Raw genomic sequence first — 23213 nt, 5'->3', positions numbered from 1 at the left:
CTCAGGTGTTACAGATTACAGCAATGGAATGAAATGTATCACAGAAAACTTTCTTTGCAATTTAAAAATCTTTAAAAATAAATGTTTTAAGTACAAAATTAATCACTCAAATACGTGTCCTGTAGCGCTGAACTGTGTGTCATGTCGCAACATAATCTCTGTGGAAGTCTCGTAGTTATCGTCCTCCGAAAGCTAAGTTCTGCAGAAGTCAATGTACTTACCTCATGATAAACAAAAGTGAAATGCTTTGTGTATAGATATCGTAGTTATTACGCTTATTGTTGTGATGAAGAAAGTACTGTACTGTAACGTATTGTTGTGCCACGAAAAAGGCTGTCTCATTGTTGCTATACCACAAAAGTTAAATACTAAAACATGTTTCACTTTCCAGAAGAATTCAGAAAAATTGTGCAGATGTAAAACAGATACACTGCAAAAGCAACATTGTAAATTGTCACTCATTAGTAGCGTCGTGATAACATCGTGTAGCTGTCACATAAACTAACCACTGTGTCCTCTGGTATTTCACAGAAAGTACTTTAAATCCAGAATTTTTTTTTTAAGTAAACCAAAATGTTGCATGAAAATCTCATTAGCGTTGCCGGTATATGTTCTAAGTATGTGATCCTTATAGTCGTTACGTGATAGTGGAGCTAACAAGCAAGAATGTACACACACAATAACACTGTGACGCCGCTCTGTTCACTATAACAATGTATTCGTAGTTTCTGTTTCAATAAGTTCTCCTGGTTCTTGACTGGATATTTAACTTCAAACATTGTTGCATGTTAACAGATTCTAAATCTGACAAGCATACTAGTAATGTAAAGTGAAAAATTTTATGGCAAAGACTAAGTTAAAAAGCAGATTATCTCTCAATAAATGGTTTTACATGTGAAATATGGTGTAACCCTCTGCTCTTCCTAGTACGCAGAGTTTGAACTTGAATGCAATTATCATGCGGTATACGTCGGTAAAGAATACTGGAATTTTTCTCAAGGTTAGCGTCTATGTTATTTTTCTCTGAGCCAGCCGGCGCACGCGGCTGCCTGCAGTGCGAGTCATTGTCTGTTCCTTTGTTGGCGCGCGTCGTTATTGGGATTAGGAAACCTAACTTCTACACATTCACCGTGACGAGAGGGCCCTGCCCTGTTTAAATCCCGCCAGTTCTGATGCAATTCAGGTCTGTCGTTACGAATATATCGTCTGTCGTCATGTCGGTAGTTTCCATAATTTCTTTCTTGTCGGTCATGTGGTGGAGAATTTCTCCCTGAATCGTAACTGCGCGCTGAACTGTTGCGTCTGAAAGTATTCTGTCTCCCTTGATAATAATAGTTCTGGTTACCATATTGTCTGTTTCTATGATTGTCTCTGTCATATTCATTACTACAGAAATGCGATCTTTCCCTGTAATTATTACTACTCTGCCAACGGTTGTCATACGGGTGGTGTCTGTTTCGGTCACGATTTGTGTTGTGAGAATAGCCTTGTCGCGTCCAGTTATTATTTCTTTCATCGCGGAATTGCGACGGATGTGATCTGTAATTGTTGTGCTCGTGCGTTCCGCGATTGTCAGTGTCAATTTCCAGTTCTTGTAGGAGTCCTTGAAATGCTTCAATGTCGTCTTTGCAACGTCCTGCCAAAATAATATGTCGTAAATGTTCAGGCAGTTTGATTAAGCAAATGCGGATGAGTTCTGAGGGGCTGTATGGGTTTGAAAGATACTGATTCTTGTGTAACATGTCTTCAAAATATTTCACAAGACTGGAAAATTCAGATTGTTCGAAACGTTTCATCATTATGATGCTATGTTTTACTCGGTCTCGTGTGGCTTGAGACCAATATGCTGAGAGGAAGGCATGGTAAAACTCTCCTTCACTGTGGCAATCGTGAATGACCGACCGCATTCTTACAGCTGGTTCATTCTCTAAGTAGCCACACATAAATTCTAATTTGTGTTCTAATGACCAGTTGGGAGGAAAACAATGAGAGAATTGATGGAGCCATGCTTGTGGATGAATGTCGTTGGCAGAATTCTTAAATGTTTTGAATTTACGTGTAGTAATGAACAGCTTATAGTCAAAGTTATCATGTCGGCGAGTCGCATATCGGTCATTGTTACGTCGTTTCGGCGGTTCCACTTCAAAATTCGGTGCACCTTGCCAATTTCTTTCATAATTTCCGAAATGCGCTGTGTTATAATTTTGTGGCTGTTCCGTATTTCTATGTCCCTCTTCCTGTACTGGAGCGCGAGTGTCCTCTGAAATATGTAATTCTTGTATTACCTGCGTCAACTGATCTTGTACTTCCCGGATTTCTCTTTTGTACTGTGTATTGATTTGATTTTGATTTTGTTTGAATTTTCTAATTTGTTCATACTCTTCTGTGTCAGTGAAGGCTACAGGTCTTGTGTCATTCAGATCATCATCTACCTTTGTAGATAAGTTAGTGACCTGATCCGAAAGTTCGGCTACTTTCTCCGATAGTGAACACATTTCCTCAGTGTGTTTTTCTGAACCAAGTTTCAGAGTGTCCATTTGTGTTGAAATCGAATCTACTGTGTCCTTCAAGTTTTCCTGAGTTTTTGCAAGTTGCGTAACCGAATCGGTAGAGGCAACTGAGTCAAATTTAGCTTGCAAGGTCTCATGATTTTCATGAACAGTAGTTTGCAGTTCTTTTATGGCTGCTTCGTGATTCTGTAGTGCATTTTCATGACTCGAAAATTTGTGTTTTTACGTCACTACAGACTTTTTGACATTTCGATTCAATGTGATGTAACTCAGTAGTTAAATCCTCGCGTGTTTGTTCAAGAGTTTGCTCCAATGAGTCTAACTTTTGAAGATTTTGTTCCATTGCGTCTAACTTTTGAAGATTTTGTCCTATTTGTTTCTGATTTTGTTCAAGTGTTGTGTCTAACTTTTTAAGATTTTGTTCCACTGTGTCTAACTTTTGAAGATTTTGTTCCATTATGTCTAACTTTTGAAGCTTTTGTCCCATTTGTTGCATTAATTGTAATAACAGTGCACTGGTGTCTGAAACATGTTCCTCAGTGCTATTCGGCAGTGAAGTTGCACCGGCAACATTCACATTTTGACAAGCAGAAAATGTGTCTTGACTCATTTGAGAAAACGGTGAGGACCCAAAACCTGAGTCTACAATATTTGCGAGATTGTTTCCTGTCATTTCAGATTCCTGAGGCGAGCTGTTGCCGACCGATCGATCGATAATGCTTCCCTCTTCACTAATTGTTTCCCTGTCTACACCATTGTTTGCCGCCCGCTCCATTTCCCTATGCGCAATTACCAAATTACTACTTTGAACATTAGTTAATTCATTACTCTGCGGCGCTAACACACTGCTTTCGTTTTCACTGTCATTTCTCAATTTAGTTTGGAGCTTAGTATTACGTTTTTCACACGCCATTATTGTCACAGTATTTCACACGACAACACAGAAAAGCACAATTTGAAGAGCAAAAATAAGAAAACACATTAACATAACACTGAAAATAATATCTAGTTAATTGCAGCTGCGAAATACTTGGTGCAAATCTACATGCGTGCCACACCTGTTTTACTGTACAACAATGAAAGACTGCAACTACAAAGGAGATTCTCTCTACAATTACGCGCTAGCAATAAACAAAATCTACACTAATTACACAAACTACAAGAAAAAATCAGAAGATTCCAGTGAGGTATCCTAGGCTAAGGGTCGACATATGAAACGTCCCCTTTTAATAATTTTACAAGACTGTGCTTAAACTGACACACAATATTTTGTTAGCGCAACGCAATCTGACTTTCAAAATTCCCTACAAAAGAATGTCCCTGACTAACATTAAACTATACCTTTCACAAATCACTTACCTCACAAAAATCTTCGCTGCTCAAGCTACTGCAATACAGCGAGCGCCACTACTGCCAGCTAAATAAAAGATTCAAACTATGGAAGGCACTAACTACTGATAGGGATAGTTAGCAAGTGAAAGATATTAATAGAGAACAAAGAATGTATTTACCTTGATATCATCATATATATAGCAGTTCATGACAAATTACAAAACTCCGCCATCTCTCTCCCCACATCCACCACTGCTGGCGGCTCACCTCCAACTGCCCAACGCTATGCGCTGTTCACAGCCAGCTGCCTAACACTACAATGGCGAGTATTACAACAATGCAAAGCAGCCACAGACTGCACACCGCACAGCCAGTGATTTTCTATACAGAGGTGGCGTTACCAATAAAAAAACCTAAACAGCCTACTTACAATCTGTCACTGCTGTCTGTACAACATGACGACCCTGAGTGCCGTTTGTGCTACGTGGACGCCCAGACCGTCTTTTACAGGTGTTGTTGTTGTGGTCCTCAGTCCTGAGACTGGTTTGATGCAGCTCTCCATGCTACTCTATCCTGTGCAAGCTTCTTCATCTCCCAGTACCTACTGCAACCTACATCCTTCTGAATCTGCTTAGTGTATTCATCTCTTGGTCTCCCTCTACGATTTTTACCCTCCATGCTGCCCTCCAATGCTAAATTTGTGATCCCTTGATGCCTCAAAACATGTCCTACCAACTGATCCCTTCTTCTAGTCGAGTTGTGCCACAAACTTCTCTTCTCCCCAATCCTATTCAATACTCCTCATTAGTTACGTGATCTACCCACCTTATCTTCAGCATTCTTCTGTAGCACCACATTTCGAAAGCTTCTATTCTCTTCTTGTCCAAACTGGTTATCGTCCATGTTTCACTTCCATACATGGCTACACTCCATACAAATACTTTCAGAAACGACTTCCTGACACTTAAATCTATACTAGATGTTAACAAATTTCTCTTCTTCAGAAACGATTTCCTTGCCATTGCCAGTCTACATTTTATATCCTCTCTACTTCGACCATCATCAGTTATTTTACTCCCTAAATAGCAAAACTCCTTTACTACTTTAAGTGTCTCATTTCCTAATCTAATCCCCTCAGCATCACCCGATTTAACTTGACTACATTCCATTATCCTCGTTTTGCTTTTGTTGATGTTCATCTTATATCCTCCTTTCAAGACACTGTCCATTCCGTTCAACTGCTCTTCCAAGTCCTTTGCTGTCTCTGACAGAATTACAATGTCATCGGCGAACCTCAAAGTTTTTACTTCCTCTCCATGAATTTTAATACCTACTCCGAATTTTTCTTTTGTTTCCTTTACTGCTTGCTCAATATACAGATTGAATAACATCGGGGAGAGGCTACAACCCTGTCTCACTCCTTTCCCAACCACTGATTCCCTTTCATGCCCCTCGACTCTTATAACTGCCATCTGGTTTCTGTACAAATTGTAAATAGCCTTTCGCTCCTTGTATTTTACCCCTGCCACCTTCAGAATTTGAAAGAGAGTGTTCCAGTTAACGTTGTCAAAAGCTTTCTCTAAGTCTACAAATGCTAGAAACGTAGGTTTGCCTTTTCTTAATTTTTCTTCTAAAATAAGTCGTAAGGTCAGTATTGCCTCACGTGTTCCAACATTTCTACGGAATCCAAACTGATCTTCCCCGAGGTCCGCTTCTACCAGTTTTTCCATTCGTCTGTAAAGAATTCGCGTTAGTATTTTGCAGCTGTGACTTATTAAACTGATAGTTCGATAATTTTCACATCTGTCAACACCTGCTTTCTTTGGCAATGGAATTATTATATTATTCTTGAAGTCTGTGGGTATTTCGCCTGTCTCATACATCTTGCTCACCAGATGGTAGAGTTTTGTCATGACTGGCTCTCCCAAGGCCATCAGTAGTTCTAATGGAATGTTGTCTACTCCTGCGGCCTTGTTTCGACTCAGGTCTTTCAGTGCTCTGTCAAACTCTTCACGCAGTATCTTATCTCCCATTTCATCTTCATCTACATCGTCTTCCATTTCCATAATATTGTCCTCAAGTACATCGCCCTTGTATAGACCCTCTATATACTCCTTCCACCTTTCTGCTTTCCCTTCTTTGCTTAGAACTGGGTTTCCATCTGAGCTCTTGATGTTCATACAAGTGGTTCTCTTCTCTCCAAAGGTCTCTTTAATTTTCCTGTAGGCAGTATCTGTCTTACCCCAAGTGAGACAAGCCTCTACATCCTTACATTTGTCCTCTAGCCATGCCTGCTTAGCCATTTTGCACTTCCTGTCGATCTCATTTTTGAGACGTTTGTATTCCTTTTTGCCTGCTTCATTTACTGCATTTTTATATTTTCTCCTTTCATCAATTAAATTCAATATTTCTTCTGTTACCCAAGGATTTCTACTAGCCCTTGTCTTTTTACCTACTTGATCCTCTGCTGCCTTCACTACTTCATCCCTCAGAGCTACCCATTCTTCTTCTACTGTATTTCTTTCCCCCATTCCTGTCAATTGTTCCCTTATGCTCTCCCTGAAACTCTCTACAACCTCTGGTTCTTTCAGTTTATCCAGGTCCCATCTCCTTAAATTCCCACCTTTTTGCAGTTTCTTCAGTTTCAATCTGCAGTTCATAACCAATAGATTGTGGTCAGAATCCACATCTGCCCCTGGAAATGTCTTACAATTTAAAACCTGGTTCCTAAATCTCTGTCTTACCATTATATAATCTATCTGATACCTTTTAGTATCTCCAGGATTCTTCCAGGTATACAACCTTCTTTTATGATTCTTGAACCAAGTGTTACTTTTACCGGTGTGAGATTGTTATCGTGGGCACAGATACTAGCAATACTGTACTACTGACGCAGAATGTCTAATTCGTGTGGTGGTTCTCCAAAAGGACTATCCTACCACTTGGAAGACCACAGTTTGACCCCTTTCATATTCAGTCGGCTGTAGGAAGCATGAGTGCATCTCCGTGGTACGGTCATCTGCTTGCTTCACACGTCTGCACCGCACTCTTCTGGCTGTGAGCATTCCCTATTGAAGGGTAGTTGTAGATGGCGCTCTGGTAGCTATGCCTCTATACTATCCTCTGGCATATTATGTCATCAGTACATCTACCACTAACCAGGTGGGATATGCCATCTGCTATGAAAATCTATGTCATCTTCCCAGGTGTACTATCTTTTTTCCTAGAAGTGTACAAAGACTCCCAAGAGGCAGCTGAACAACCAAAGACATGGTCTTCCAGCTAATAATAGCGTATGATCATTTTCATTTCAGGTCTTAATTGCCATTTGAAACTGCATAGTACGAGTCTTCATTAGACAGGGGCTTACAGCGTTAGCTGTTAAACACTTGCAGGCCTGTTCACCTGCCATCTGAGCTGTGTGATACAGTTGAACCAAACGAACGAAACTGGCTGCCCATTCCATATTGCACCTGAATACCAGCGGCATACGCACACGTTACATTCTTCCACCTCGACACAGCATTTGGTCGCACTCCTGCCCGACCGTTCCAAGTTCTCCAATGCTGCACCATTCCCACTCACAGGCTCTGTCATGTCCTGTCCCATTATCCAATCCCTTCCAATAAAACCTGACAACCGAGCGAGGTGGCGCAGTGGTTAGCACACTGGACTCGCATTCGGGAGGACGACGGTTCAATCCCGCGTCCGGCCATCCTGATTTAGGTTTTCCGTGATTTCCCTAAGTGGCTCCAGGCAAATGCCGGGATGGTTCCTTTGAAAGGGCACGGTCGACTTCCTTCCCCATCCTTCCCTAACCCAATGAGACCGATGACCTCGCTGTTTGGTCTCTTCCCCCAAACAACCAAATAAAACCTGACAAATTCCTAAATACATCAGCTCTACAATTTAGGAGCTACTCGACCGAATAGTAGCGGCTTCGGTCAAGAATACCATCTTAACGACCGGGAGAGCGGTGTGCTGACCCCTGCCCCTCCTATCCGCATCCTCCGCTGAGGATGACACGGCGGTCGGATGGTCCCGGTAAGCCACTCGTGGCCTGAAGACGGAGTGAGTGCTACACCCATGTTCCAATTCTACTTTCATCCTCACGACCTCACGATCCCATTCTGTCGGTCTGCTTGGAGCTTATTTTGAAGCCTCTGAATATCTTACAATGTAAACTTTCACGGCCGGTATTGACTTCACTTAAAACTTCCGGGCTGATAGGTCGTGGTCGAAGTATAAAACTGTCTCCTAACGTTTCGTCTCCGACTGCGGGAGACATCATCGGAGGTAAAGCGGCGCTTTACCTCCGATGATGTCTCCCGCAGTCGGAGACGAAACGTTAGGAGACAGTTTTATACTTCGACCACGGCCTATCAGCCCGGAAGTTTTAAGTGAAGCCTCTGAATATCGTCTTCCAGCTAACCTATTGAAGAGCTGTTATCATCACACAACAGAGCATCAACGCCAGTCACGAGGACAAGTCAAAGAGTAGACATAATATATCCAAAATAAATTTTCAATCGGAAAAACAACATTGCAGGTGGCATCATATCTCTACATGTCTGGCAGACGCTATACTCTTGGTGCATCTCTTGACAGGCGTCCTAATTTCGTCTGAAAGAAGCTCTGCAGCCTCAGACACATCCATCTGTGTGCCGCCACCACAACCTCACGAACCCAACAAAAACTTGCAGATGCTCCAGCATTGGGTGTAAAATGTGACACTCACTTGGGTCAGTGCTTTCCGCTGGTTGCTCCGGAGTAAAACAACATATCTTATCGACTGTATTGTTTTCACAACTGTATGAGGGCAGGCGTTATCCTGAAGCAAAATCACACCTTTTGAAAGCTTCCCTATCCTCTTTCTCCTCTTCATTTTGATTTTGTGTTTCATAGCTCACAGTACATCCCAATTGCTGTCATTATTGACTGTTTCACCTTCGACCCGGCAGGGTAGCCGAGAGTGCTAACGCGCTGCTTCCTGGACTTGGGTAGGCACGCCGGCCCCGGATCGAATCCGCCCGGCGGATTAACGAAGGCCGGTGTGCTGGCCAGCCGGGATGTGGTTTTTAGGCGGTTTTCCACATCCCGCTGCGTGAATACCGGGCTGGTCCCCACGTTCCGCCTCAGTTACACTCGTTGCAGACATTTGCAACACGTCCGCACTATTTCACGACTTACACTCGACGCAGACAGTTGGGGTGCACTGATTCCGTCGTAGGGGTATGCGGTGGCGGCAAGAAGGGCATCCGGCCATTCCCAAAACTAACATTGCCAAATCCGTTGTAACAATGCCGACCCTGCGAGCGCTACGGGACTATGGCGTAAACGAAAGAAAAAGAAGAAGAAGAAAGAAGATTGACTGTTTCACCTTTAGGAGTGTAGCGAATGAGGAATGGACATTTTACACCCGAAATCACTATCATCTTAACTTTCCTGTATAAGCTTGGCTTTTGAACTTGTCTGCTCTGGGCAAAAGTGGATGTTGAAATACCAAGCTTCGCCAGAGACATTTCGGTCCATAATGATGGACCCATGTCTCACCAACAGTTACTGTACCACTGAGAACGTATTCCTCTTCCTCTTCAAAACCCCTTAAATGTGATTTAAACGTTTCGAAACATTGTTGTCTGTGTTTGTCTGTCAACTGATGTGGTACCCAACAAGCACCAACTTGGTAATAGTTTAGAAAATCTTGGGCGACTGCCAGAGTGGAACTGGTGGCGAACGTTCGAATTATGTCCAATAACACCGATTCTGGCTCCAAGACCACAAAGAATCGTTTCAGTACGCTGTGCCACGGGTCCTCTCCGTTTCCTAAATTGTTCAAATGTGTGTGAAATCTTATGGGACTTAACTGCTAAGGTCATCAGTCCCTAAGCTTACACACTACTTAACCTAAATTATCCTAAGGACAAACACACACACACCCATGCCCGAGGGAGGACTCGAACCTCCGCCGGGACCAGCCGCACAGTCCATGACTGCAGCGCCTTAGACCGATCGGCTAATCCCGCGCGGCTGTCCGTTTCCTAAGTGGATCACCTACCGAAACACTCGTTATCAAAAACAATTACATGTGCATGTTCAAAGCCAAGTATCCACTCACAATTTTTCGTTCACTAAGGCATCTATTGCCATACTACGAGTACAGGTAAATTGTGCGAATAATCTCGGCAGCTTTAGTCCCTCCGGAGGACAGAAGAGAACTCACTCCATCATTCCCTCCATGGAGATTATGGACGGCGGGACATTCGTAGTAAAATGCTTGGAAATCACTACGAATACAACTTGAGGTATCCATCGAATCAACACAACTAACACACGAGAACGACAGTCAACATGTCATGTTATTGTTGACAGCCTAAGGAGCTGGAAAGAAATTGCATTCACTTATTGGCTTGCCCTCATAGTTTTATCACTGCGACGTGAGATAACCTGTCTTCAGTAATATCACCGTTCATTTTTTCACCCTTATAGCTAGGTTTATGTGGTGTCACCGCCAGACACCACACTTGCTAGGTGGTAGCCTTTAAATCGGCCGCGGTCCATTAGTATACGTCGGACCCGCGTGTCGCCACTGTCAATGATTTCAGACCGAGCGCCGCCACACGGCAGGTCTAGAGAGACTTACGAGCACTCGTCCCAGTTGTACAGCCGACGTTCATAGCAGTGGTTCACTGACAATTACGCTCTCATTTGCCGAGACGATAATTAGCACAGCCTTCAGCTACGTCATTTGCTACGACCTAGCAAGGCGCCATTACCAGTTATATTGAGCTTATTATAAAACCTGTGCCGTCAAGAGCGATGTACACCAAATATGGATTAAAGTTAAGTATTCCAAGAATTATGTTCTTTTCTTATTAGATTCAACTCCTTTAATTGTTCCAGACCTCACGCCAGTCTGCGTGTAATTAAACGCGTGCATTTCGGCCTCCTCTAGCAACACAGCAGTTTAATTACTTAGAATTTAACAAAACTCCATAGATCACGACCTTTTGCATTCTCCTGCCAGCCCTCCACCTTTGGGGGAAATAAATAAGAATGAAGAAAAATCACCTACGTGCCACTTTGTTCTGACATATGGTGTCTCCCGCTTCTTGTGGCACCTAGAAGACGTTGAGAATAAGGCATACGAGAACAGCGTGCTTGTCTTTTTTTTAGAGGTGGCGTGTCCCCTACTCAGACAACCCACGTATAGCTTTATGTCTTTGCGAGAGTGAAAGCTGTTGTCTTGGGAGGGCAGAAGTACCCCTGTGTGTATGAAGTATGAGGATACCAGGATTCTAGCACAAACACCCAGATTTTGGGACAGTGTTATAAGAGAATCGATAGAAATTAAAATGGCTGACGATCTTATGAACCGTGACACAGGGTACCAGCTAAGCAGAGCCTGGGATCCGGCTCTGGAATTGTTAAAGAAGCAACGGGGCCAGCTGCAACACTGCACAAACAGAAGAACCAGAGACATGGAGATGGAAAACGAGCCCCTGGCGGACTGCCAGGAGCACCAGACCGAAGATGGAACACCCAGAAGTGGGACTGGTGGGCGCGGACCGCAGAGGGAACATCCAGAGCCGCAGTGGACGAAAAGCGGAGCGGCAACGCTCCAACAGGTCGTGGTGAGCGGGCGCGGACCGCAGGGGGAACGCTTGGTACCCCAGACCGTAGATGAAACCACCAGGAGCGGGGTTGGTGGGCGCGGACCGCAGAGGGAACACCTAGAACCGCAGCGGACGGAAAACGGAGCAGCAACGCTCCAGCAGGTCGCAGGGAATGGGCGCGGACCACAGAGGAAGCGCCTGCAGCCGTTGGTGCAGGGGGAAGGCCATAGGCATAAATACTGCACCAGGTCCACTCGAGGAGCAGTCTCAGGTCGCACCTGATGAAGGTTACGAGCTACGTGACCGAAATATCGTGCAAGTACGACGCTGATATCCGGCAGAACACCCGACAACCCAAGATGTCATTAGATCGCCGGGAAAGCCTGAAGAGTTACAACAAACACAGTGTCAAGTTGCGAAAGAGGACGGCCAGAACACATGTTTCCTGCCGAGAACCGAGATGAAACACAGCCGTGGAAACAGTACCGAACATAACGTGAACTCAGCGGTCACCTGAGACCTGTCAAAGAGAACGCCTTCGCCTTCCAATTTTCCTTAAATCTAGACTTTCATAGGAGACAATGACCATGATTTCTATGCCCTGAAATGTTGCTCCTTCGTCTCAAATCTGACCCACAAGTAAATGAGCGCTAGCTGACTGAAAATATTTAGCTTTCGAAGTGGCAAGGACTTAAGCGTAGCGAAATGAAATCAATAAAACCAGAGTTAACCAAGACGAAACTGAACTTAGAATCCTCACTATAGACCTTTGGCATTTAAAACTATGTATGTAAACAAATTGTGCGTTACAGATACAATTTGTGCAATGTGTTTCCCGTATCTGTACCTTACATCACATAATAAATAACCTGAAAAACCCTTAGCGAGAGTGCTAGTAGAAATTATCTCGATGTCTCTGAGTCCACTGGGAGGCGTCTCAAAATTCAACTGCGACACAATCTTGTCCGCATAGCTGAAAATTTTATTTAATAGATCTACGCTCTCCGCTACTTCATACCAGTTTTAAATACTATGAAAATAAATAAGGTATGTTTCGACAAAGTGTTCCTTGACTGAACACGTGTGGAGGTATGGGAGGAATTTGATCGAAGCCCAGGGGTGCTTGATAATGTGATAAGCTCATGAAGGTTCCAGTTATACTCAGACATAATACACAACTGGCCATTAAAATTGCTACACCACGAAGATGACGAGCTACAGACGCGAAATTTAACCGACAGGAAGAAGATGCTGTGATTTGCAAATGATTAGCTTCTCAGAGCATTCACACAAAGTTGGCGCCGGTGGCGACACCTACAACGTGCGGACACGAGGAGAGTTTCCAACCGATTTCTCATACACAAACAGCAGTTGACCGGCGTTGCCTGGTGAAACGTTTTGTGATCCCTCGTGTAAGGAGGAGAAATGCGTACCATCACGTTTCCGTCTTTGATAAAGGTCGGATTGTAGCCTATCGCTATTGCGGTTTATCGTATCGCGACATTGCTGCTCGCGTTGGTCGAGATCCAATGACTGTTAGCATAATATGGAATGGGTGGGTTCAGGAGGGTAATACGGAACGCCGTGCTGGATCCCAACGGCCTCATATCACTAGCAGTCGAGATGACAGGCATCTTACCCGCACGGCTGTAACGGATCGTTCAGCCACGTCACGATCCCCGAGTCAACAGATGGGGACGTTTGCAAGACAACAACCATCTGCACGAACAGTTCGACGACGTTAGCAGCAGCTCGGAGACCATGGCTGCGGTTACCCTTGACGCTGCATCACAGACAGGAGACCATGCGATGGTGTACTCGACGAGGAACCTGAGTGGACGAATGGCAAAACGTCATTTTTTCGGTTGAATCCAGGTTCTGTTTACAGCATCATGATGGTCGCATCCGAGTTTCGCGACATCGTGGTGAACGCACATTGGAAGCGTGCATTCGTCATCGCCATACTGGCGTATCACCCGGCGTGATGGTATGTGGTGTCGTTGGTTACACGTCTCGGTCACCTCTTGTTCGCACTGACGGCACTTTGAACAGTGGACGTTACATTTCAGATGTGTTACGACCCGTGGCTCTACCCTCCATTCGATCCCTGCGAAACCCTGCATTTTAGCAGGATAATACACGACCGCATGTTGCAGGTCGTGCACGGGCCTTTCTGGATACAGAAAATGTTCGACTGCTGCCCTGGACAGCACATTCTCCAGATCTCTCACCAACTGAAAACGTTGGTCAATGCTGGCCGAGCAACTGGGTTGTCACAATGCGCTAGTCACTACTCTTGATGAACTGTGGTATTGTGTTGAAGCTGCATGTGCAGCTGTACCTGTAAACGCCATCCAAGCTCTGTTTTACTCAATGCCCAGGCGTATCAAGGCAGTTATTACGGCCAGAGGTGGTTGTTCTGGGTACTGATTTCTGAGGATCTATGCACCCAAATTGCGTGAAAATGCAATTACATGTCAGTTATAGTATAATATATTTGTCCAGTGAAGGCCCGTTTATCATCTGCATTTCTTCTTGGGGTAGCAATTTTAATGGCCAGTAGTGTATATTTACCTAAATTTAACATGAGCAAATATATTTCTTGTGCAAATACAATTCAACGGACGTCCTTTACATTGCCACTGGAAGCTTTAGACAAAATATGTCAGTATTAATGACTGTAACATTACTTTACGAGTGGAAGAGCAATTCTCGAGCCACCTGAATCGTTGGATGAGTGGGTAAAGAGAGGGTACTGCTTCCCAAGCTTTCTAAAGCGAGCTGAAAGTGCAAAGAACGACCTAACATTTCCCACATTGAACATGACTTCAAACTGTATTCCAGACAGAAACTTAATACTCAGTGTGCTAAAAAACCTTTTAATGTGTTATCATGCAAATGCAGCACTAATCTGAAAAGGCAGCGACATGCTCGCCATAATCCAGAACAAAATTGGATGTCTGTGTCCATTTCACTATCACAAGACGAAGCGTCTACAATGCAAAGCGCACCGTCGTGGCAGCCGGAAGATGAGAGTTCTTTTGTATGCTGGAACGAGGTCTAGAGACCTAGTGGCCACCTCCAGTCAAAGCTCACACAAACAGTCAAGGCAAACCCTGCAGTTTCTACCCACCGATATACTAACACCAGCAGACACACGGGTGACTACAGATCTTTGAGGTAGGTAAGTGACTGTCGTGGACGTGAATGTATGTGCAGCGACAAAGCAGAAGCCTCTCAAAAGACTAGACCAAGTGGCCAAACAGCTGCGTGTTTGCCTTATAGACACCCACCAGGTCGCTTTGTTGCTGGTGATGACGCGTCTTCTGTCATCTAGGCACACTCTCGCCGTACTGTACCTACAATCTATGCACGTCGTGACCAGTAGAATGGAAGCTGAAGAAACGAATTAAAATGTGTACCTGTGTTTCCTTGCTTAGGAGGCAGGAATGCTAGCCGTTACACCACGCCAGAGAACTATAGCCAAGACCGCTGCACGGGCTAATCAAATACAGTGCCATCCCGAACACAAACTTCAATTCATATCTTCAGTTTATTTTGCCCTCTTACATCGCCACTATTGCCGAGGCTCTCCGGCATGGGAATAGCACCCCAGATTCCATCATTATAGAGAATCCAGAATGAGATTTTCACTCTGCAGCGGAGTGTGCGCTGATATGAAACTTCCTGGCAGATTAAAACTGTGTGCCCGACCGACACTCGAACTCGGGACCTTTGCCTTTCGCGGGCAAGTGCTCTACCATCTTAGCTACCGAAGCACGACTCACGCCAGGTACTCACAGCTTTACTTCTGCCAGTATCTCGTCTCCTACCTTCCAAACTTTACAGAAGTTCTCCTGCGAACCTTGCAGAACTAGCACTCCTGAGAGAAAGGACATTGCGGAGACATGGCTTAGCCACAGCCTGGGGGATGTTTCCAGAATGAGATTTTCACTCTGCAGCGGAGTGTGCGCTGATATGAAACTTCCTGGCAGATTAAAACTGTGTGCCCGACCGAGACTCGAACTCGGGACCTTTGCCTTTCTCGGGCAAGTGCTCTACCATCTGGAAGGTAGGAGACGAGATACTGGCAGAAGTAAAGCTGTGAGTAGCGGGCGTGAGTCGTGCTTCGGTAGCTCAGATGGTAGAGCACTTGCTCGCGAAAGGCAAAGGTCCCGAGTTCGAGTCTCGGTCGGGCACACAGTTTTAATCTGCCAGGAAGTTTCATCATAGATGATGGTGAAACTCAAATGTCTCGAGGAAAATATAATTATAAAATCTATAGATCACCTACAGGGACAGGATTTCCCCATTACATCCAACGCTGGGTTACTCTTACAATGCCAGAGAGCCTTGGCAATAGTGGCGAGCTAAGAAGAACAAGGTAAGCTCAGGACTGGAATTGAAGTTTGTGTTGGGGGGGGGGGGGGGGGGGCACTGGACTTGGTAGACGTGCAGCAATGTTGGCCATAGTGCTGCAGTGGTGTAATGGTTAGAAGTTGTACCTACTAAGCAAGGAGACCTGGGTTCACATCCCAGCTGTAGCACAAATAGTAACTCATTTCTTCAGCTTCCGTCATCATCATCATCATGGATAAAGGTGAAACTCAAATGTATCGAGGAAAATATAATTATAAGAAGTTTTTATTTCAGAAGATGGTTTAGTCTTTCGCAACGATTTCTTCACACCTCAAAGCTATTGTACCTTCACAACCTCTACCACTGTATATACTGAAGAAAGACTTGGTACAGTCAATATCTTGTGTACTGTACAACAATATTATGGGAAATTCTGAAGGAGGCAACTTTCAGAACATCTGACCTTGAGGTATTATCAGTAGTTATGGTCCCTTTAGGAAGATGCTCACAACCCACACACTCACAATAAGGATGAAATGTATATCCCCAGAAGCCTTGGGGCCACTTGGAACAGCTGATCTAGGTATCATGTCCTCCATGTATGAGTGCCACTTGCAACACCTCCTACAGATACAATGGCAGCCATCTTTGGAGTCGACATAGAAAACTTCTTCGACATGCCATTGTAACATCCCTCAACAGGCGTTTGAAACACTTCTATTAGATACCGTGGCACCTAACCTTAAAGTCCCTCGGAACACTTCTTCAAGATATCATGGAAACTATTCTAGATGGGCCAGTTGGAACATTTTCTCTAGATATCATGATAGCTGGCTTAGAGTGGGGAAGGGGCTCATGGAACACATTCTGCAGTCACCGTGGCAGGTATCCTTGGGAACTAGCTCGAACACTTCCACAATATACGACTACCGCCTCGCTAAACGGACACTTGTAACACTTCCTCCAGATATTATGGCAGACACCCTGAAATTATGAAACTTCCTGGCAGATTAAAACTGTGTGCCCGACCGACACTCGAACTCGGGACCTTTGCCTTTCGCGGGCAAGTGATCTACCATCTGAGCTACCGAAGCACGACTCACGCCCGGTACTCACAGCTTTACTTCTGCCAGTACCTCGTCTCCTACCTTCCAAACTTTACAGAAGCTCTCCTGCGAACCTTGCAGAACTAGCACTCCTGAGAGAAAGGATACTGCGGAGACATGGCTTAGCCACAGCCTGGGGGATGTTTCCAGAATGAGATTTTCACTCTGCAGCGGAGTGTGCGCTGATATGAAACTTCCTGGCAGGTTAAAACTGTGTGCCCGACCGACACTCGAACTCGGGACCTTTGCCTTTCGCGGGCAAGTGCTCTACCAACTGAGCTACCGAAGCACGACTCACGCCCGGTACTCACAGCTTCACTCCTTTCTTTCAGGAGTTCTAGTTCTGCAAGGTTCGCAGGAGAGCTTCTGTAAAGTTTGGTAGGTAGGAGACGAGGTACTGGCAGAAGTGAAGCTGTGAGTACCGGCCGTGAGTCGTGCTTCGGTAGCTCAGTTGGTAGAGCACTTGCCTGCGAAAGGCAAAGGTCCCGAGTTCGAGTCTCGGTCGGGCACACAGTTTTAATCAGCCAGGAAGTTTCATATCAGCGCACACTCCGCTGCAGAGTGAAAATCTCATTCTGGAAACCCTGAAATTAATTTGAACATCTCGTTTAGACATCATGAGAGCTGTCTTTTTGAGCCGGCCGGTGTGGCCGTGGGGTTCTAGGCGCTTCAGTCTGGAACCGCGTGACCGCTACGGTCGCAGGGTCGAATCCTGCCTCGGGCATGGATGTGTGTGATGTCCTTAGGTTTAAGTAGTTTTAAGTTGTAGGGGACTGATGACCACAGATGTTAAGTCCCACAGTGCTCAGAGCCATTTGAACCACTTTTTTGTCTTTTTGAGGCCACTTGGAACAGCTCTATAGCTGCCACGAAAACCACAACTAAGCTCACATAAATCACCACCTCTAGATATCACAGTAACCACTCTCTAGGAGAATGGTGTACATGTGGAATGCTTCCTATGGATACTATGGCAGTTTTCCTTGGGGGCCATTTGGAGTAACTCCTCTAGAGACGGTGGCAGAGGTCTTTGGGGGTCTCTCAAAATATCTGTTCATAACGTCGTAGCTGTAGTTATGGGAGCAGTTGCGATTCCTTTGTCGCTTTGGCAGCTGGGGAGGGAGGAGTTGTACAAGCCGAAACCCTGCTCTATTTACTACTCCCCATACGTATGAAGTTTCCTGGGTGATGGCCAGTAGCTGAGGCTCAGATGTGGGTTCTGAAACAGGAGAGCACCCCTGTGCAGCTCGTTAGGGCTCCAGTTAACTGACGAACCCCCTGTGGCCGCCCACAGCGCTGATCGAGTCCCGCGGGCTGGCGCCGCTCCAGAGGGTCCTGAAGGAGGACCTGGGAGGCTGGCCCGTCGTGGAGGGCGACTCCTGGGACGAGGCGGGCTTCGACTGGCGGCAGAGCGTCCACCGCTTCCGCAGGACCGGCTACGGCGCCGACTACCTCATCGAGTTCTCCGTGGTTACCGACTTCCGGAACTCCTCGCACCGCTCTATGTATGTAAGTAGCTCCGTGCATTGTAGTCCAGTGTGTCGCACTTGGAGATGGTTACGTGTCGTTCGGATGTCCGAGAACTGCCTATTAGATGATAAACGCGACGCATCGAAACCGAGTATGCACCATTTGGATTCAAGTCTCTAATCGTGTAAGTCATACGACCAAAGCTTATGTAGTGAATCGACGGTTCTGTCAATATCTTTTTGGTCTCCCAACAGGGCTGTGTTACAGAGCTACAAAACGCTGGATGTTCCTTGTGCAATATTGCAGGAGGACTCGGCAGGAATGTAGCCCCTCTAAGCAACTACTGTCAGTGGTGGTCATGAGAATGTACAGTCGCTAGAAGACTGAGCTGTCGATGGCCGCATGGCAGTACGGAGAGGGAAGACCGTAGTGTCCGGCATACAGCTCTGGCAGTCTGAGCGGCAGTTGGCACCACAGACACACTTTTTTTTTTTCACTAGCTGCTTATATTTTATGACCCACCGTCTAATTTCTTATGGTGGGTCGTATGTTGCCACTTAGCCGCTGTGACTGGGTCCGGGGTCCGGAGTGACTGAAAGTAACACCACACCGGCTCCCGTCCCCACTCACACCGTTGCCCGTGTCCTGCCACGTGGAGGCGGGCTCTGTTTAGATCCATTTGATATCTTTTTTTTTTGTGCAGCATTAGAAAAACTTATAACTAATACAAAATCAAGTAAGATATTAAAACGAAATTAAATATTTAGAAAGAAGGAAGGAAGAGAACTGAATAGAGGAGGGATAGGTATAATACAGGGTGATTCAAAAAGAATACCACAACTTTAGGAATTTAAAACTCTGCAACGACAAAAGGCAGAGCTAAGCACTATCTGTCGGCGAATTAAGGGAGCTATAAAGTTTCATTTAGTTGTACATTTGTTCGCTTGAGGCGCTGTTGACTAGGCGTCAGCGTCAGTTGATGCTAAGATGGCGACCGCTCAACAGAAAGCTTTTTGTGTTATTGAGTACGGCAGAAGTGAATCGACGACAGTTGTTCAGCGTGCATTTCGAACGAAGTATGGTGTTAAACCTCCTGATAGGTGGTGTATTAAACGTTGGTATAAACAGTTTACAGAGAATGGGTGTTTGTGCAAAGGGAAAAGTTCTGGACGGCCGAGAACGAGTGATGAAAATGTAGCACGCATCCAGCAAGCATTTGTTCGCAGCCCAGGAAAATCGACTCGCAGAGCTAGCAGAGAGCTGCAAATTCCACAATCAACTGTATGGAGAGTCCTACGAAAAAGGTTAGTTATGAAACCTTATCGTCAACTACCCGAGGCGATGGATCGGCCGCCAGGCAGCCCGTGACAGAGCACTTCATCACTGGCCTCCAAGAAGCCCTGATCTTACCCCCTGCGATTTTTTCTTTTGGGGGTATGTTAAGGATATGGTGTTTCGGCCACCTCTCCCAGCCACCATTGATGATTTGAAACGAGAAATAATAGCAGCTATCCAAACTGTTACGCCTGATATGCTACAGAGAGTGTGGAACGAGTTGAAGTATCGGGTTGATATTGCTCGAGTGTCTGGAGGGGGCCATATTGAAAATCTCTGAACTTGTTTTTGAGTGAAAAAAAAACCTTTTTAAATACTCCTTGTAATGATGTATAACAGAAGGTTATATTATGTTTCTTTCATTAAATACACATTTTTAAAGTTGTGGTATTCTTTTTGAATCACCCTGTATTGCCCGTCACCTGGTTGTGGGCGGCGGCCCGGGTCTTGGAATGACCCTCAAGACGCTGGCCGTCGCTCACCGTGCCTTTAACATCTACCACCCTAAAAACTACCTTAACCAGAAGAGATTAGGGTACGTTAAAGCTAGATACTAAGACTAAGACCTCCATGTCCAGCCTGCTAAACTATTTACAATATACAATAGAGAGGTAACTGATTTTGTGCTTGGCTCAAAGTTGCTAATGAAAGGGTACTTGTGGTAAAAGTAAAACCACAGAGACACAACGAACTGTTACAAATCGGTTATTTCAAAGTCGGCTCTGAGCCAGATGCCCTGTAGCGTGCAGTCCACTGATCCCAAACCACCGCCGTTTGCAACTTCAGTGGTTTCAAGCGAGAGATCGCTGGAGGACAGTGTGGAGGTGTGTCGTGTTTTATGATGAAATGTGGTTCTGTCTCGGTGCCAGTGATGGCCGTGTTTTGGTTAGGAGGAGGCCAGTTGGGGGTCTGCAACCAACCTGTCTGCATGCTGGACACATTGCACCTACACCTGGAGCTGTGGTCTGGAGTGTGATTTCGTATGTCAACACGAGCGTGCTCGTGGATATCCCACGCACTCTGGCTATGGAACAATTTGTCAGTGTGGTGCTTCGATCTGTTGTGCTGCCATTTATGGACTGTATTACAGTGGGTGTTTTCCAACAGGATAACGATCGCCCACATCCCACTGTTATAAACCAGCATGCTCTTCTGAGTGTAGAGATGTTGCCTTGGCCTGCTCAGTCAATAGATCTGTCTCCAGTCGAGCACGTATGGGACATCATGGGACGACAACTCAGATCACAACATCCCTCATAGATACCAATCGAAGACAGACATGTTAGGGTCCACAGTCAACAATGAAGCCCGGGGGTTTGCATTCTCTATGGAACGCTCTAATAATCCAACATAACTGTGAGAGAAAGGATTTTTAAGACTAATAACTTATTTGCAGTGGTGAACAAATAATATTTTTATAATAAATACAAAATTGATAGATCTATGAACAAATTAAAGATAATTAATTATAAGAAAAATCAAAGTTGGACAAAGATAATCTAAATACGGGGCTGAATCATAACCCCCTGCCATGCGTTTTGAGGCGCCATGTCACGGACTGCGTGGTCCCTCCCGTCGGAGGTTCGAGTCCTCCCTGTGGCATGCGCATGTGTGTTGCTCCAAGCATACATTAGTTTAAGTAGTGTGTAAGTCTAGGGACCAATGACCTCTGCAGTTTGGTCCCTTAGGAATTCACACACACACACACACACACACACACACACACACACACACACACACAACTCTCTATCCTTCTCTCTCTCCCTCCCCCCCCTCTCTCTCTCTCTCTCTGTCTCTTAGAGTACACACATCTGTGTGTGCAACCTACCCTCTTTTTTCTCACCTCCTTCACTCTTTCTCTCTCTCTCACTTGATTTCTTCTGTCTCTCCCCTTATCTTTCTTCCTCTCTAAGTCTTCCTCTCACTCTTTTATATAGTCACCTACTCTCTGACCTATATCTTACGTATTCCTTTCTCTCAATCCACCCACCCCTCTCTCTATCTAGTCCCTTTTTTTTGTTTGCCCACGCTGTATGTCTTATAGTTTCCATCTTTCTGTCTCACACATTCTATCCTTTAACTACCTAAATCTTTGTTTCACTTCCTTTTGTGTGTGTGTATTTTCCTCTCTCAACTCCCTCATCCACACGCCTTTACTCTCAGTCTCTTTTTTCCTTCTATCTCACCAGTTCTCTGTCTTTCTTTCTTTACACCTCCCTCTCTCCTTTTTATTTCCTCCCTCTGCATCTACTCCATACTTCATCACTATCTTTTCTTCACTCTCGTTTTCTCTCTTTCCTCCACTCATTTTCTCATTCTCATCCATTCTATCATTCACCATTCCTCTCTTTCTTTTCATCACTATTTCTCTCACCCTGTGTCTCTATCTATTTATTTCTCACACTGTGTCTGTTTCTTCTTTCTGCTTTCAGTCTGTTCCTGCACCTATGTACTTTCACTATTCCTCTTTGTATCTTTCTTTTTCTCTGTCCCTCCCTGTTTCATTCATTAACATTTTATCTCAGTCTCTCCCTCTGTCTGTCTCTTCCTATTCACACTGGACTCGCATTCGGGAGGACGACGGTTCAATCCCGTCTCCGGCCATCCTGATTTAGGTTTTCCGTGATTTCCCTAAATCGCTTCAGGCAAATGCCGGGATGGTTCCTTTAAAAGGGCACGGCCGATTTCCTTCCCCATCCTTCCCTCACCCGAGCTTGCGCTCCGTCTCTAATGACCTCGTTGTCGACGGGACGTTAAACACTAATATCCTCCTCCTCCTCCTCTTCCTATTAATATTATTTTTATTCTCTCTCTTCTTCCCTTCACCCTTCTTTGTTTCTTTCATTCGCATCGTTTATTTCGCTCTAATACTCTTCCTCTTTTCTTTTGTCTCACTCTGCCTCATCTTTCTCTCTCTCTCTCTCTCTCTCTGTCTCCTTCCCCCTGCTGTCTCTTTCTCCCCCCTCCTTACTCTCTCTCACATTTTTTGTGTCCTTCTCCCTGTTGAACTTCCTCTATATTTTTTGTCAGCATCTGTCTCTCTCTAGCACTTTCTGTCTCTCTCTAGCACTTTCACTACTCTATCATACTGTTCCTCTCTCTTCCTGCAGTTGTACTATGTGCTAATAACCCTTTCCTCGTGTTTCTGTAGGTAGACCAGGCATCATTGGGGCTTAGCCGCGAGTTCCTGGTGAAGGGCCCCTCGGACAAGCTGGTGGACGCCTACTACCAGTACCAAGTCGACCTGGCAGTTCTGCTGGGGGCTAACAGGACTCGTGCTCAACAAGAGCTCAGGCAGTCCCTCGAGTTCGAGATAGCTCTGGCCAACGTGAGTATACGACACAGTGGTGATACAGGGCATAATTTACTTCACTGTCATGCCACATATACAATAATCCTTCATCGGAATCTGGCCTCTAAGGGTTGGCATTAGTTTCAATATTACGATATCGTGAGTTAGAAACTCATGGTTACACGGTAAGTTG

At 45.1% G+C, this 23213-nt stretch overlaps 1 protein-coding gene across 2 annotated transcripts in view; it reads left to right on the top strand.

The window, feature by feature from the left end:
- The window catches only part of LOC126213142 (neprilysin-2-like), a 319779-nt gene that overhangs the window by 181763 nt on the left and 114803 nt on the right, over positions 1-23213 (top strand). For both annotated transcript variants that reach the window (XM_049940760.1, XM_049940759.1), the window contains 2 exons: positions 18218-18432; positions 22880-23056. In XM_049940760.1, the coding sequence (XP_049796717.1) occupies positions 18218-18432; positions 22880-23056 (392 nt within the window). The remainder of the gene's footprint in view (positions 1-18217; positions 18433-22879; positions 23057-23213) is intronic.

This window comes from Schistocerca nitens, chromosome 11, assembly GCF_023898315.1.
Source record: "Schistocerca nitens isolate TAMUIC-IGC-003100 chromosome 11, iqSchNite1.1, whole genome shotgun sequence".
Classification (NCBI taxonomy): Eukaryota; Metazoa; Arthropoda; class Insecta; order Orthoptera; family Acrididae; genus Schistocerca; species Schistocerca nitens.
This window is presented reverse-complemented; position numbering and strand designations above follow the sequence as displayed.